The 14,602-nt window shown below is 35.8% G+C and overlaps 3 protein-coding genes and 1 pseudogene across 8 annotated transcripts; 2 read left to right on the top strand and 2 right to left on the bottom strand.

The window, feature by feature from the left end:
* Positions 1-8: 8 nt before the first annotated feature.
* Positions 9-5,896, top strand: LOC105637682 (DNAse I-like superfamily protein). Of its 3 annotated transcripts, none has more exons than XM_012221245.4 (15): positions 9-255; positions 359-734; positions 905-1,071; positions 1,179-1,244; positions 1,468-1,520; positions 2,297-2,378; positions 2,537-2,583; positions 2,782-2,863; positions 3,120-3,209; positions 3,336-3,368; positions 3,447-3,553; positions 3,639-4,695; positions 4,799-4,884; positions 5,048-5,132; positions 5,553-5,896. In XM_012221245.4, the coding sequence occupies exons 1-15, from the start codon at positions 181-183 to the stop codon at positions 5,634-5,636; spliced, it is 2,490 nt and encodes an 829-aa protein (XP_012076635.1). In that variant the 5' UTR covers positions 9-180; the 3' UTR covers positions 5,637-5,896. The 3 variants fall into 3 exon arrangements, with proteins under 3 accessions (XP_012076635.1, XP_012076632.1, XP_020536444.1); XM_012221242.4 differs by having other exon boundaries at positions 2,534-2,583; XM_020680785.3 differs by lacking the exons at positions 2,297-2,378; positions 2,537-2,583.
* Positions 5,897-7,258: 1,362 nt separating this feature from the next.
* Positions 7,259-9,720, top strand: LOC105637680 (3-ketoacyl-CoA synthase 11 pseudogene; annotated as a pseudogene). 2 transcript variants are annotated; one of them, XR_016322215.1, is made up of 2 exons: positions 7,259-7,694; positions 8,428-9,720. The product of XR_016322215.1 is annotated as a 3-ketoacyl-CoA synthase 11 pseudogene, transcript variant X2 (transcript). The 2 variants fall into 2 exon arrangements; XR_016322214.1 differs by having other exon boundaries at positions 7,886-9,720.
* Positions 9,721-9,989: 269 nt separating this feature from the next.
* On the bottom strand, positions 9,990-11,806 carry LOC105637679 (putative histone H2A variant 3). Its single transcript, XM_012221240.4, has 2 exons — positions 11,576-11,806; positions 9,990-10,489 (listed from the first exon to the last, which is right to left on the bottom strand). The coding sequence occupies exons 1-2, from the start codon at positions 11,681-11,683 to the stop codon at positions 10,193-10,195; spliced, it is 405 nt and encodes a 134-aa protein (XP_012076630.1). The 5' UTR covers positions 11,684-11,806; the 3' UTR covers positions 9,990-10,192.
* Positions 11,807-12,451: 645 nt separating this feature from the next.
* LOC105637678 (EG45-like domain containing protein) lies at positions 12,452-14,326 on the bottom strand. Of its 2 annotated transcripts, none has more exons than XM_012221239.4 (4): positions 14,141-14,326; positions 13,252-13,381; positions 12,853-13,153; positions 12,452-12,685 (listed from the first exon to the last, which is right to left on the bottom strand). In XM_012221239.4, the coding sequence occupies exons 2-4, from the start codon at positions 13,370-13,372 to the stop codon at positions 12,679-12,681; spliced, it is 429 nt and encodes a 142-aa protein (XP_012076629.1). In that variant the 5' UTR covers positions 13,373-13,381; positions 14,141-14,326; the 3' UTR covers positions 12,452-12,678. The 2 variants fall into 2 exon arrangements, with proteins under 2 accessions (XP_012076629.1, XP_020536347.1); XM_020680688.3 differs by lacking the exon at positions 14,141-14,326 and adding an exon at positions 13,839-14,029.
* Positions 14,327-14,602: the final 276 nt, after the last annotated feature.

Genomic DNA, 14,602 nt, shown 5'->3' with positions numbered 1-14,602 from the left:
AAAAGCAGGTCACCGGCTTATTTCCAAAGGTTTGAACGACCGAACGTTCATTTTAAACACCTATGACTTACAGTCTACGTTGTCGATTATACAAACGATGCGTCGTATTAGTACCATCGAGATACTTCACAAATTGCATATGTGATCGCTCAGCGCCTCACCGAGTCGAACTCAGCGTTGATGAAGCGGTCTGCTACTCCTCTTCATTTCCTTGCCGCTGCGGCCACCGACACTACTATCATGTCTTCTCGCCCTGTACGTTCTCTTCTCCCTCTATCTGCTATGTGTATATAACTGTCAGTTTATTTGTTCAATTTCGTTAAAGCTACATCTATAAGTTCGACGGCTTCTGGTGCAGTATCGAGGTGGTAGAAAGCAATGGGGAAGAGGCTTCTCCGACCGTCCGTACGACGGCGGAAGAGACCAGCAAATCGTAACAGGAGACTCTCACTTCCGCTCAGTACGAGAAGCCAATTTAGGAATCCGTCAAGCAGGAGGCCGAGGTTTTAATCCACGATGGCAATCTTACGATCAAAGCCGGCAGCTTCCCCGATCTCCACATTGCAATGCAAACCAACAGTTTCGGCAACCTCCACCGTTCATTCAGAATCAGACCAATCAGTTCCGTCAATCTCCGCGGATTGATCAGAATCAAGCTTTTCGACCGCGTCTTCCTAAGCCCTTGGATTACCGGGATTGGGAGTACGCAAAAACGGCGCCGCCTTCTGATTCTGGTAATTCTTGCTTGGGATTTTATGAATGCACTTGTTGGAAATGCTAATTAGAGAATTATTTGATTCATGAAAGATTGTACATGTTGAACAAGTAGATTCTTATTAATAAAGCTCACTGTAGGGGCGTTTTCTTCTGATAATAACTTTCAATTTGTCGTTATGCTTTGCAGAAAAGTTTATTGTTCTTTCCTATAATATACTAGCTGACTATCTCGCTATCAACCATCGGAGCAAACTTTACTTTCACATACCTCGCCGTATGTTAGACTGGGAATGGAGAAAGAGAAGTATACTTTTTGAGCTTGGCTTATGGTCGGCTGATATAATGTGTTTTCAGGTAATTACTCTTCTCTTTGTTTTAGCCACATTATGATTTTACTTTGTCCATCTGCACTTCATCTTTATCGGTTGAAAATTGTCTGTGACTGGACATCACATTTCCAGGAGGTTGATAGATTTCAGGATTTGGAAGAGGAGTTGAAGCTACGGGGCTATTGTGGCATTTGGAAGGTCTGTCTTCAAATACTATTTGATGTTGGGATTCTGTGTCAGTATGTAGTTCACAAAAATCTTCTGTTTTGTTCTAGTTCATAGTTAATCTTTTTATGATTTGTACACTTCATGTCCAACAAGATAATCTATCGAATTAGACTTTTATTAAGAGTTAAAAGCTTCTCTTTGCTCTTTCCACTTCAGTGATAATAAGTTTTTGCTGATGTTTATTTTTGTATAGATGCGGACTGGGAATGCAGTTGATGGTTGTGCAATCTTTTGGAGAACATCAAGGTAAAAGAACTCCAGCAGATTTATGAGGCCTTGATTTGGGCCTTATTTATGGTGCTGCATGGGGAATTTTGAGGATAACTAATTACCATTGTTCCAGCAGAATGCTACATGTTCAAAGGCAGTTGGTTATCCTATTTATTATGTCCTGCACATAATTCCTTCCTTTAATGTGATTCTTCTACACTTTAGCTTTCTTGCATTCCTTTTCTTGCCTCATAGTTGTGGATATTGCACCTATTTGCACACTGAGGCAGATGTAGAAGCATACACAAAAGTTCTATGTTGTGACAACTGCACAAATTATACCATTCTATGTTAGGTTCCTTGGTTCATAGATCTATGTAAAAGAATATAAAAAAGGTCTAGATTCTATGGTCTTTCAATAATAATCCATTGGCTGCTACTTCCTGCATATTCTGATAATCTGAAATAAAAAATATACTATATCTTTGAACAAATTCAAGGTTGAATTACCTTTCTTCATATGTTCGAGTCCTAATCTTTGGATTCTATACCTTGATTCAAGTTCAACTTAATATCTGATGGGCCCTATTTACACCTCATTTCTCTGTGGTAGTTGAGTTCAAATTTGGCACTTGGATTCCATGATGCTGAAGTGGGTTCATTAATCAATCTGTTGTTTTTTGACTTTCTGCTTCTTAATTTCACTATGACTTCTTTTGTCCTGTTCTTTTCATGTTGACGATATAAAATATTACATCAAGCAAACATTTGTTATTGTAGTCTAAAACTTCATTTTACTACCTTCATGTTAGATTCAAGTTGCTCTATGAAGAATCCATTGAGTTCAATAAGCTTGGACTTCGTGATAATGTTGCTCAGATTTGTGTGCTAGAGGTACATACCACACAGTGATTATTTTAGAAACTTTATTAACTTCATCGACAATAGATAAATTGTCGTGGATGGTTACCTTATTGAGTTGATGTCTTTTTCACCTAAATAGAGTGGTTTGTGTTTGTTGATGCCAATGAATATTTTTTTCCTATCAGAAGTTAACAAGTAAAAATTGCACTGAAAACTCGTCATCTCTATCTACAAGGTACTATTTCAGGGGTTTTTTGTTATTTGCTTATTATATCCATAAATACGGTGTATCACTGTCTTTACTTATTGATTGATATGTAATTTCATATTCATAAATATACTTTGTGAAAATTAAAATCTTACATTTTAACTCAAATGCAAGATGAATCTTTTATCTCTTCTGTTCATCCTCAAAAGAATTTTTCATTTGCAGTTCAGCAGGTTCTGATAAAGTTGTGATGTGTAACATTCATGTTCTTTACAATCCCAGAAGAGGAGAAATTAAGCTTGGTCAGGTATTTACCATCATAAAACATACAAGCTTTGATTTTGCATGCAATCCTGTAGTAACTGCATTACTGTTTTTGTTTGGTATTTACATTGACTGTTTCTTTTATTTTCTATAAATACTTGCAAAACCCACTGGAAGGATCATTCTTTTAATTGACTGTTAATTTTAGTTCTTAGTTCCTGTATGCTGATGAAGATGTATATCTGGATGTCTTTAGTTAGTATGGAAGTAGCTTTTACTAATTTGCCTTTTTAAAGCAGGTCAGGACACTCCTTGACAGGGCATATGCTGTTTCAAAAATGTGGAATGCACCGGTTGTTATTTGTGGTGATTTTAACTGTACTCCAAAGGTCAAAATTTCTAGTTTTGCATTCCCCAAGTGGCCTAAAATTTTTATGTTTTGGTCTTCTATGACATGCTCAAAGATTTTTCATGTAATGATTATTATGAATCTCACATTCTTGCTTTTTTATCAGAGTCCATTGTACAACTTTATCTCAGAACAGAAGGTATTTGTTCTTTATTTGTTCCCATATAAAATGATTTGCATATTTTGAATGCTTGTTAATCGCATTGATGTCTTGCAGTTAGATTTGACTGGAATTGATCGAGATAAAGTATCAGGACAAGCTTCTGCTGAAATACGTGCTCCAAGGCCATTTAACTCAAATCACAATCCTAACCCCAATACCAGGTGGGTGGTACAGATAAAATGATTTCATGGTAGTCCCTAGTGTATTCTTCAAATAATTTAAGTAAACTGCTTGCAAGATTTGCAGGATTGATTCTTCCTACAACTCAATTCAAGCTCCTCTGGTGGTGAATAACAAGCTGGAAGATTCTCTATCAGTCATACAGAAGCAGAATGACTTAGGTAAATCCGAGGAGATTATTCTTTCTAGTGACAACCACTTGCCAGATGCATCTGATATGTCATGTACAGTCCAGCAGTGTGGAAGTGTAAACAGTGGAATGTGTCTGAAAAAAACAAAAGAAACTCAGCAAGATGTGATAGGCAGTTGCAAGGAAGATACTGAGTCCACTATCTCAGTTTTGGCTGATAGCTTTGACAAAAATCTAGCTATATCTCATACTGAGAACAAACTTTCCGTTGATCAACCGGACGAGAAGATTCATATGTTAAGTGTTACAGTAACTTCCCATCCTGAAGACGCATATCCTGATGAGAATGAAATGGGACAGAAAAGCTCTCCTTCTCTTTCTAATGAAGGTTGCTTAACTGAACATTCCCATGCTGATATTTATATAGAAAATAAAAGCACAGACTTTGGTAATCATGTACATTCTGTTGAAGTCTCTTCTGTGGAGAGCTTCAGATATCTATCATCCCAGCCGGTTGTGGTGCATGATAACACTGACCTTTCAGTCCCCTGTCACACGAATATGTCAAGTGTATTTACAAGTGACTGTGAAGGAGACAAGAAACTGGAGGATGCATCTTCTCAAGAGCTAAATGACTTCCAACTGGCTAGTGGAATTATAGGTGAAGATCAAAATAAATTTTTATCTAGGCTACATGATGCAGAAGATTCGTTGCTTCTGGCCTTTGGTCAAAATCAAAGTAAACAATCATTTTTGGTGAACTCCCAGAATGAATTTCCTTTTGATCTAAATGGTTCTGTTTTGCATTCACCTAGTAATGAAGTTCTTGATGATATTTCCTTGGACCTGGATTCTGAGGCTGCTACAGTGGACAAAACTATGTATGATCCATCATTGTGGACTCCTGTGGAAATAGCAACTGCCACTGGCAGCATAGACAACATCTGTCTGGAACATCCTTTAAAGCTTAAAAGTGCATACACAGAAGTTCAGGTAATCATTTTGGTGTTGTAACTTCCTTTTCTTACATGTCAGATGCTCAAGCAAATGAAGTTAAAAGATCATTTATCTGGAAACTACCTTTATGCCTTTGCAGGACTGTTCAGGGACAAGAGACCCAAATGGAGAACCCTTGGTGACCAGTTACAATAGGTGTTTCTTTGGCACAGTTGATTACATATGGTAAGCTATCTTACAGTTTTAGGGTTCAATTATTCTAGCTTAGAGCTGCCTATTAGGCCCAGAAAAATAGAAAAGAAAAAGAGGGAAAATGATTTGCATCTATTTTATTTGGATCACTCTGGAATTTATTTAAACATCAATTCCAATTTTATTAAACATCCAGGTTTTCTGAAGGACTCCAGACTAACAGGGTTCTTGCTCCAATACCAAAACATGCTATGCAATGGACACCAGGATTTCCAACAAAGGTATATAAAGTCATTTCAAATATGAAAAGCCTTAGTAACAATGAAATTCAGCAAGAAATTTGAAAATAAAATTATTTGAAGGCTTTAACTTTCAGTGTAGGTCTCTTGGGGATTTTTGTTTTTTGTCTTCCTCCAAACTGTCCTCCCAGTTGAAAATTTTGTACTTGAAGTATTCCTTATGCAATATTTATTTATAATTATCATCATAACTAGTTAGGGGTTCTGTGATTTTTTTTTGAATTTGAGTTTGTTAAGATGTGAATAAGGTTTTCAGTCCTCAAGTTTGGAGGGCTTCTTCTTGTTTGTCTGGCCCAGAAATCTATACTTGCATGAATCCACTCCTAAATGCATTTGAGCATAAGAAATGTTGCTGCAATACACTGTTCAATAGTCTAATATTACATTATTTGTATTATTCAGAAATGGGGTAGTGATCATATTGCCTTGGCTTCTGAGTTGGCATTCACGAAAGATACAACAGACAACAGCATAGAAGTACAGTAGAAAGATTGGTATTGTGATTTGCAATCAGGTTAACTCTCAGCCCTAGTCTCTCCCGTTATGTGCAAATCATCACGTGATAGTTTTGGGTCAGTGTTATTCTTGTACAATTCCTTGTATATATTATTCCATGGCTGAAATTTTGATTTCTTTAGGATTTTTAGTTAGAAGACATTTTAACGAGTTCTCATCATTTTAAGTTTTGCTTGTATCGTACAATTCATGCAAAGTAGTAGATAAAAAATTGTGCCTAGTTCGTTAAACTTTTCTTAGTGTGGGATATGAAATTACTGAGTAGCAATCCTTTCTTATCATGCATTGGTCTCCGTTTGGTAAATGCGTAGAGAATGATAAGGTGACCAAGTGTAGGTGCGGACTTACAAGGTTTTTAATGGGGGGCATTGAAGTTGTAAGAGTTGAGCAGTTGGAGATGGTCCAAACCCTCAATGGTTTGGACTTTGTACGATGGGGTTAAAACGATGGCAGGTCTTTTACATGCAAAGGCTTCCCACTTCCGAATGTAGAAAGCGTGGAGAGAAATAACTCTATAACAGACAATTTTGACAGCTTTTGTTTGTCATTAAAAGGCCAGCAAAATCCAGCAATGGTAGGTTTTTTATGTCAAATATAAAACTAATTCACCTCTTGTATTTTCTTCTCTTGGTTATGAGAGGGTGGACCTATTCAACAACCTGCATCAAGCAACAGCTCATTCCTTTCTCAATTTATGTTAGCAGGCCATTTCTTCTCTCCCTTGTTTAGCTCACTTTTCCTCTTCTTATTAGTCTCTTTTGTTGCTGCTCAAATTTTGTTGTTTTCATCTCTAGGTAGGGGGACCTTGAACGTTAAATCAGAAAGGACATAGCACAGTACAGATAATAGAAAAGTCATATAGATGTTGTCCAGAGAGTGGGGGGCCATAGCTGATGCCTACATTCTAAGGGTCTCTAAAACGGTTCACCATCATGCTTACAGCCTGTTTGGTTTGGGGTAAAGGAGGGAGGAGGTAAAATAACTAGGTGAATTTTTTTGGGTTTTGCAAAATATCCTTTTGGGAAGAAGGTAAAATTGTGAGTGGATGTGGAATATACTTTATTTTACCATCTACAATTTACTCCCCAAAATGGAATAAAAATAAAACAAAGAGAGTAAAATAAGAAGGTAAAGCGAATAATATCATTTTACTCTCTTTTACGTCCTCCCTCTATCCAAACAGAGTATTAATGCGGTTGAAGATGAAGAAGACGGGGAAAAGAAAAAAAATTCTTCTTTTTCTTGCTATTACTGAAAGGCATACAGCATAGCATTGCATGCATTTTTTATAAAGAAAATGGGGAACAATGCTACCCCGTGTTGAACTTCTTATCTATTATTATTATTATTATTATTATTATTATTATTATAAAGAGTTGAAGTTTTATTCTATAAGCCATTAGTGATTCACTACGTGGCTTAATGGGAGTATAGAGAAAGCCAAAGCTTTGGGCTATATTTGGTTGGGTTGTTTTTTATGTTTTAGGAAAATTATTAAAATAAATTTATAACGAAACGTTTCGAAAATGCTGAACTTTGGAGTACAGTCAGAAGCCACTGGCTCCGAATAAGTAATAACGACGCAACTGTTTAATTGGCCGCTTTGTTTAACGAAACAATGATCTTCGACTGAAAAATCGAAGATAAAAATGGAACGCAAGTGCTTTACTTGTATTATTATTCATATCATATAAACCATTCGCAACGCCAAATGCTATGTTTTAGCATTTTAATTCAAAAAATCCAAGAATTAGATTTCTCCATTTAAATTGGATGCAAGCAATGAAATGTCTGCAGAAGGCCGATCCTAATAATATACAATGAGACGTAAACATTGGATTGGTTGTGGAATAAGTTAACTGATCCAGGTGAGAGAGAGTCCTCCTCCTCCCCCTCCTCCTCAGAACGGTAGTTACGTACTCCTGCAAACAATTTCAAAAATATCGACTTTCTCCTCCCTCTCTCTCTTCTCCTTCAGTTTCTCAGACGCCAAAATGCCTAATCTCTGCCCGGAATTTCTAATTCAAGGTAACTTTTTCCTATCTTTCTTTATTTCACTCTTTTGGTTCTCACTTTACACCTCCATTATTCTTCTGTATAAAAGAGCTTCTAATAGATCTCTCAATCAAATTTCAAAATTTTTTTATTTTTTTTAAAATGCAGTTGGAAACTTGTCATAATTTGACAACGGGTCTATCGTTTTAATTTGCATTTTGCAGGGATAGTAAGGGCCGTGTAATACACCAATTGGGAAATCCTTTTCCAGTTGGACATTAATTAGAAATCCTAATAAGACCCAAATTCCCTTTATATATTATATAAGTATTAGAAAATCTGGTATATCCAATCCAAAAAGAAGTAGCAATGTCTGAATCAAATTCCAAAGCACCCTTGGTCCCTCCATCATCTTCATCTTCTCGAAAGCTACCAGATTTTAAACAATCTGTGAAGCTTAAGTATGTAAAACTTGGTTATCATTACCTTATTACTCATGGAATGTATTTGTTTTTATCACCTCTTCTTGTCATTGTTGCTGCTCAGTTATCCACATTATCTGTTCAAGATCTGCATGACCTTTGGTATCATCTCAAATTCAATCTCATATCTGTCATATTTTGTTCAACACTCTTTGTGTTTTTGTTTACCCTTTATTTCCTCACTCGCCCCCGCCCGGTTTACCTTGTGGATTTTTCTTGTTATAAGCCTGATGATTCAAGAAAGTGTACTAGGCAGATTTTTATGGAAAGGTCCGGATTGACAGGTACTTAGAAAAGCCTTGAATTTCAAAGGAAAATTCTTGAAAGGTCTGGTCTTGGCGAATCTACTTATCTCCCTGAGGCTGTTTTGAGAGTTCCTCCAAATCCATGTATGGCAGAAGCAAGGAAGGAGGCTGAGACTGTCACGTTTAATGCGGTTGATCAGCTTTTTCAGAAAACATCTTTAAAACCGAAAGATATTGGGATCTTGATTGTGAACTGTAGTTTGTTTAATCCAACTCCTTCTTTATCTGCTATGATTATTAATCACTACAAGCTCCGAGGGAATATTATTAGTTATAATTTGGGTGGTATGGGCTGCAGTGCTGGTTTGATATCGATTGATCTTGCTAAAGATCTTCTTCAAGTGCATCCTAATTCTTATGCACTTGTCATTAGCATGGAAAATATCACTTTGAATTGGTACTTTGGTAATGATAAGTCTATGCTTCTTTCGAATTGCTTGTTTAGAATGGGAGGGGCTGCCATTTTACTTTCAAATAAAAGGTCTGAAAGGTCGCGTTCCAAGTACCGATTGGTCCACACTGTTAGAACACATAAGGGTGCCGATGATAAATGCTTCTCTTGTGTTACTCAACAAGAAGATTCTACTGGGCGTATTGGAGTTTCTTTGTCAAAGGATTTGATGACTGTTGCTGGGGATGCTTTAAAGACGAACATCACTACCTTGGGTCCTCTTGTTTTGCCCATGTCTGAACAGCTGCTCTTTTTGGCCACATTGGTGGCTAAGAAACTTTTTAATATGAAAATTAAACCATATATCCCAGATTTCAAATTGGCATTTGAGCATTTCTGTATCCATGCTGGCGGAAGAGCTGTGCTGGATGAATTAGAGAAAAACCTGCAACTTTCAGATTGGCATATGGAACCTTCAAGGATGACACTTTATCGATTTGGCAATACTTCAAGCAGCTCCCTCTGGTATGAATTGGCTTATACAGAAGCAAAAGGAAGGATTAAGAGGGGAGACAGAATCTGGCAGATAGCTTTTGGGTCTGGATTCAAATGTAACAGTGCTGTCTGGAGAGCTTTGCGGACCATCAAACCAGCTACGGAGAAGAACCCGTGGATGGATGAAATCCACCAATTCCCTGTGGATGTTCCCATGTTTTCTGCCGTATAGAAGTGCCACTGCTAGCAATGGTGTATTAATTTCTTTCTTATTACTATCTTACTTTGCGGCAGATTTATTTAGGTATTCCATCTTAACATTCCTTGGTAGAGCAAACCTCACTAACACGATATGCTATATAACTTCCTTTCTTTTTTGCGCTTTAGTTATTTCAGTTATATGATTCTCCAGTTTCGATAGTGATTTTCACCCAGCCATATGTTCATGTCTTTCTGGACATTAAAAAAGCCTTCTGGGTACCCCGGTCTGAATGCATAAAAACAGATCACAGGAATCCCAAGAATCGACCTAAACCAAATTTCGAAACTAAAATATATTTTTACTGGTAATAGATAATCTTAGATGTATAGGCATTTATCTAATAGTAACGCATAATAAGATATAAAAATGAATTAAATACTAAGAGCAATCACATTCGCATGAATCCTAGCAACTTTATATTCATTCTGCACAGAACTATTGCCACATGAGAGAAAAATTTTAAAATTTACCAATTAGACCACAAATTCTTCGGTTTCATTAGCCATCAACCTAAAGTGAGGGGCCAAATCCACCAACAATGTATTAGCCATGTACAATAATCCATCCACGACCAAGTAAGAACTGGTAATAACTTATCACTCCTTGGACGATTTGTTGATTAGTGACTTGTGGATGTGAGGGATCACACCACCTCCAGCTATGGTTCCCTTGATAAGGGTGTCAAGTTCTTCATCCCCACGGATTGCTAGCTGCAAATGCCTGGGTGTTATACGCTTCACCTTCAGATCCTTACTTGCATTACCAGCCAGCTCCAACACTTCTGCTGTGAGGTACTCCAGGATAGCAGCAGAATACACGGCTGCAGTTGCACCGACTCTTCCATGGGCAGTTACCCTCGATTTCAAAAGCCGATGGATCCGCCCAACAGGAAACTGCAAGCAATAGGCATACTGTTAAAAAGAAAACTACTAGAGAAAAGGGGTTATGACTATGCAAACAATTATCATATTAATCACAAGTTTCGTCTGATCTCCCTTGCTCCCAAAAACCAAAAGATCCACTCCAATACACAACTGTAAACATAAAGACAACTAAACGTAACAGAAAGAAATAAGCAAATTCAACATTCATTGTTAATTTTGTTGTAAAGAAACACCAGCCCATAGGTAATGTACAATAGATGACACTCACACACAATAAATAACCAACTCCTCAGCAAGCCCCAGTCTGCCTCCAAATTGATACTATGCTCATAGAACAAGCCAAAAGTACGTTCTAGTATTCAGAAAAAAACCCCTAAAATCCATAAAGAAACGGCATATTATGCATGGCAATATGTGTGTGTGTGTGAGAGAGAGAGAGAGAAAGATGGATAGGAATTGCTTTAATTGTTTTAGTAGCTGCAGAGAAGAGCACCAAAGTGATTATGCCAATTATAGGCAAAACAAAATTTGTGTTTAGATGAATTTGACACATTGTAGATTTCTAGTCATAAAAAGTTCCCAAATAGCTAAACACTGGTTTCAAAAGGTTTTACCCACCGACATTGTTTTTTTTTTTTTTTTAAAAAAAAAAAAAAAAAAAAAAAAAAAAAAAAAAAGGCAAATGTTGAGAGTGTCCTTTGTGTGAGAGAAAGTTGGCACAATTAACCTAAAGGTATCTTCCTTTCCTCACCAGCTAATTGTATCAGTCCGAATACAGCGCCCTTTAATCATCCAAAAAAAAAAAAAAAAAAAAAAAAAGAAGAAACAGTTCTTATGCCATTCTACCGAAGTTATTAATTTCGCACATAAGGAAAATTGAGGTAAAGAAAGAAAAAGAAAATAAGCTTCCAGCTTTCGTGTCTCAATAAATTAGAAATCTTAGGCTCGGAAACTTAAGTTCAACCCAGAATTCATTTCACGAAATGAATTTGATATCCAAAAAGAGCACAAGAGCACACAAAACCCAAAAGCCAAACAATACGAAAATCAAAAGATGCACACAAATAAATAGAACAAATATATAAACATGCAAACCTGAAGACCAGCGCGAGAGGAACGAGATATAGGTTTCTTCTTATCTTTATCTTTGCTCTGCGATGGGGTTTTGCCCGTTATCAATCCCTTTGCTCCTTTTCCTGACATCCCCGACTTCTCTTTTCTTTAATTTAAAGAACGACAGAAAGATCCAATCTTTTGCTGCAGTTCTCCTTCTACGATATCGTTTTTCTACTTTTTTTTTTTTTTTTCTTTTAATTTCTTTTGATTTCGACACGAGGGATAACTTATTTATAGAGGAAACAAGGATGGGAAGCTAAATACTACAGTCGTACACCACCGCCATTAGTGGACTTTTCATGGGCTTTTTTTTATTAGATATGGGCCGAATTACTGGACTTGATAAATTTGGGTTTGAAAATCAAAATGATAATTCTGAATGGACTTCAGAAATATATTTATGACATATATTTTAAATTAATTTTGAAATTAATTTATATATTTATATCTTTAATATTCAGTATGGAATTTATTCAAACCAAAATTCATAAATATATGACAATTTAAATAATAAATTTCAGGAAAGTCATCAATATTTTGACAATTCATAAGGAAGAAGAGAGTCTTTTCTGTGTTAATGAGGGTAGTAGAGGAGCTATGCATGAATTTATTTCTCCAAATCCAAGGTCAAAGTGTTTACATTTCTTTTGTAGGATAATCCAATTTATTTAAAGATGTTCTTTCCAACCAAACCTTTATGAACTTTTCTCATACATTCTAGAAAGTAAGTCTGAAAGCAAGATTAACAAAATCTTTAGGTTTCATTTCCTATATATATAATTAAAGAAATTAATGGACATAATCCCCGCAAATTTTGCATTAATTGGGAGACGCAATTAGAAAAAATGGGGTAGATTATAATAATAATATCACCTTTTTTATATAATAATAGCAAATTTTGTATATAAATACAATAATAATAAGAAGTATAAGCGGCAATAATATTCAAACATAAGTTAAACATCCACATGTAAGTAATTTTTAGAATGCCGATAAGTACAATCTAAAATCAAGAAGATGAATAAAGCATTGACTTCTCAGCCTTCAAGTTGCAGAGATAATTAAATGCTGGCCTGGCTTCGTTAAACTCTGTGCAGGAGAAAAAAGAAGAAGAAGAAGAAGAAGAAGAAAATTGAAGATATCATGTTTCAGTACAATCTCTTTGCAAAAAAATGTTTTGTATTTTAATGAATGCTGTCGAGAAATCTATTTATGGAGAATAAAAAATATATTTAATAAGATGAAAATAAGCTTACTGCTGAAATTCAACGTTCACGGAAGACACAGAAGGACTAGCAATCTGAGCAAACGCGATGTCAGAAAGAATAATGGTTGCACCATTTCTTGAAGGTCTAGACACAGAAGTTTGTGCGCGATCTACAATCCTTACCCGAATGATTTTCTCTCGATTGCAAGTGTTAGGAGCAACTGCACTGATGCATCTTACCAAGTATTGTCTTCCACAGGCCGCCCCATTGTCCCATATTCCCTCGCTAGCCGCTGCGAACAGATTGCTCGAAGGGAACTGTGACTCGTCATTTCCATAACAGGCAGTTGCTGCGTGTTTACAATATCATATAAATATAAACTTCCAAATTTCAAATTTCAGTTATATAAATGTCCAGTCTTGAAGACTAATAATCAACGGCACTCACGTAAATATGGAGGACTGTAGTGCGCAGCTGTGCCAACATCTCCATGTGAGACAGGGAAAAGAGTTGCTATTGCTAACAAGAAGAGGAATAATAGATATGATGGTTGCTGAGGCTTGTCCATTTTTTTTCCCTGCCAAAAGAAAGAAAATAAAATAAAAACCTCTCTACATATTACAAAACCTCGCTTCGATGTGCTTTGGGACCATTTTATCTTGATGAAGTCCATTACTTTTACTAAGTCAATATATATATATATATATAAAAAGGCAAAAATTATTTAGTTAGAGAGAGACCACAAGATTCTGAGATTACATATTTCAAGAATGAGAATCATTTTAGATGAGATTTTAATAAGAATTAAAGAATATATAATCATAGTTTATGAAGCGATTGAACAATTTTTCATTCACTAGCAGTGCATAATGAGATAAAACAAAAAAGAAAATCATTTAATATCCCCGTTCAGTTGCCTGGATTAGGGGAAACTATTGGCCGTCTAAAATTCAGCTTCCAAATGTAAACGTATCAACATCAAGAAATGTCCAAGACGGCGGGTCGTTCTAATTTCGCAAGGGACATTAACTAACTTTCATATTAAGTCGGTACAAGAAGAATAGGTTTTTGCCGTCTGTTTCCTGCTCTATTAAGCCCTCAACATCGCTTTCAATGGCTAAACCATGAAAAAAAACTCCAAACTTTACAAGTTATTTCAATTGTATCCCAAAATGAACTTGTTTTTTTAGTGCATGTACAGAATATAAATGATGTAGTGATTGAATACACTTTCATTACAAGAGATAAAAATGTACATATAAGCTCTAATGTACATAAGAATATAAATAGTACACGAAAAGAAAGAACAGATGAAAGAGAGAGAGAGTAGGGATACCTTATAAGTAAAATCAAGAACGAAGGATATGTGAGCTCCACACACTTTCAGGCTTCAGCCTTGAACCGAAGATGAAGTAAATGAAAATATATATAGAGGTTAACTTTTTATAATTTTAGAAATGGCTATATGTGAAACCTAGAATGGTAAAAAGACAGGCTCACATCATTCTGAATATAGGAATGTATTTAGCGGATTTGTTTCTTTAACTATTTAACGCCTAAATTAGCAAAAGTTAGCGACAATGCAAAATACATGCTTAATGTTGCCAAACCAAGCGTGAAGGCATTTAATTGCAAGGGATATGTTTGCTTTCAAGCCAGATATTGCTTCATTGTATCCATTAATTTTTATTAAAGCAAATCATTTATCATAATACGTTACCATCAACGACAATTGCTTATACAACTCTTATACGTATGATGGATGTTTAAATAAAATTAAAATATTTTAAATCACATA

This window comes from Jatropha curcas, chromosome 8, assembly GCF_041381405.1.
Source record: "Jatropha curcas cultivar XTBG-Jc1 chromosome 8, XTBG_Jcur_1.0, whole genome shotgun sequence".
NCBI lineage: Eukaryota > Viridiplantae > Streptophyta > Magnoliopsida > Malpighiales > Euphorbiaceae > Jatropha > Jatropha curcas.
Note: the sequence above shows the minus strand (reverse complement) of the source record. Positions and strands in the feature narration are given on the sequence as shown.

Coding starts and splice junctions, on each gene's coding strand:
- LOC105637682 (XM_012221242.4), top strand. CDS start 181: ATGAAGCGGTCTGCTACTCCTCTTCATTTCCTTGCCGCTGCGGCCACC. Junction 256..358: donor CTATCATGTCTTCTCGCCCT/GTACGTTCTCTT, acceptor CTTCTGGTGCAG/TATCGAGGTGGTAGAAAGCA. Junction 1,521..2,296: donor ATCTTTTGGAGAACATCAAG/GTAAAAGAACTC, acceptor CCTTCATGTTAG/ATTCAAGTTGCTCTATGAAG.
- LOC105637679 (XM_012221240.4), bottom strand. CDS start 11,683: ATGTCAGGAAAAGGAGCAAAGGGATTGATAACGGGCAAAACCCCATCG. Junction 10,490..11,575: donor CCTCTCGCGCTGGTCTTCAG/GTTTGCATGTTT, acceptor TATTGCTTGCAG/TTTCCTGTTGGGCGGATCCA.
- LOC105637678 (XM_020680688.3), bottom strand. Junction 13,154..13,251: donor CTACAGTCCTCCATATTTAC/GTGAGTGCCGTT, acceptor GTAAACACGCAG/CAACTGCCTGTTATGGAAAT.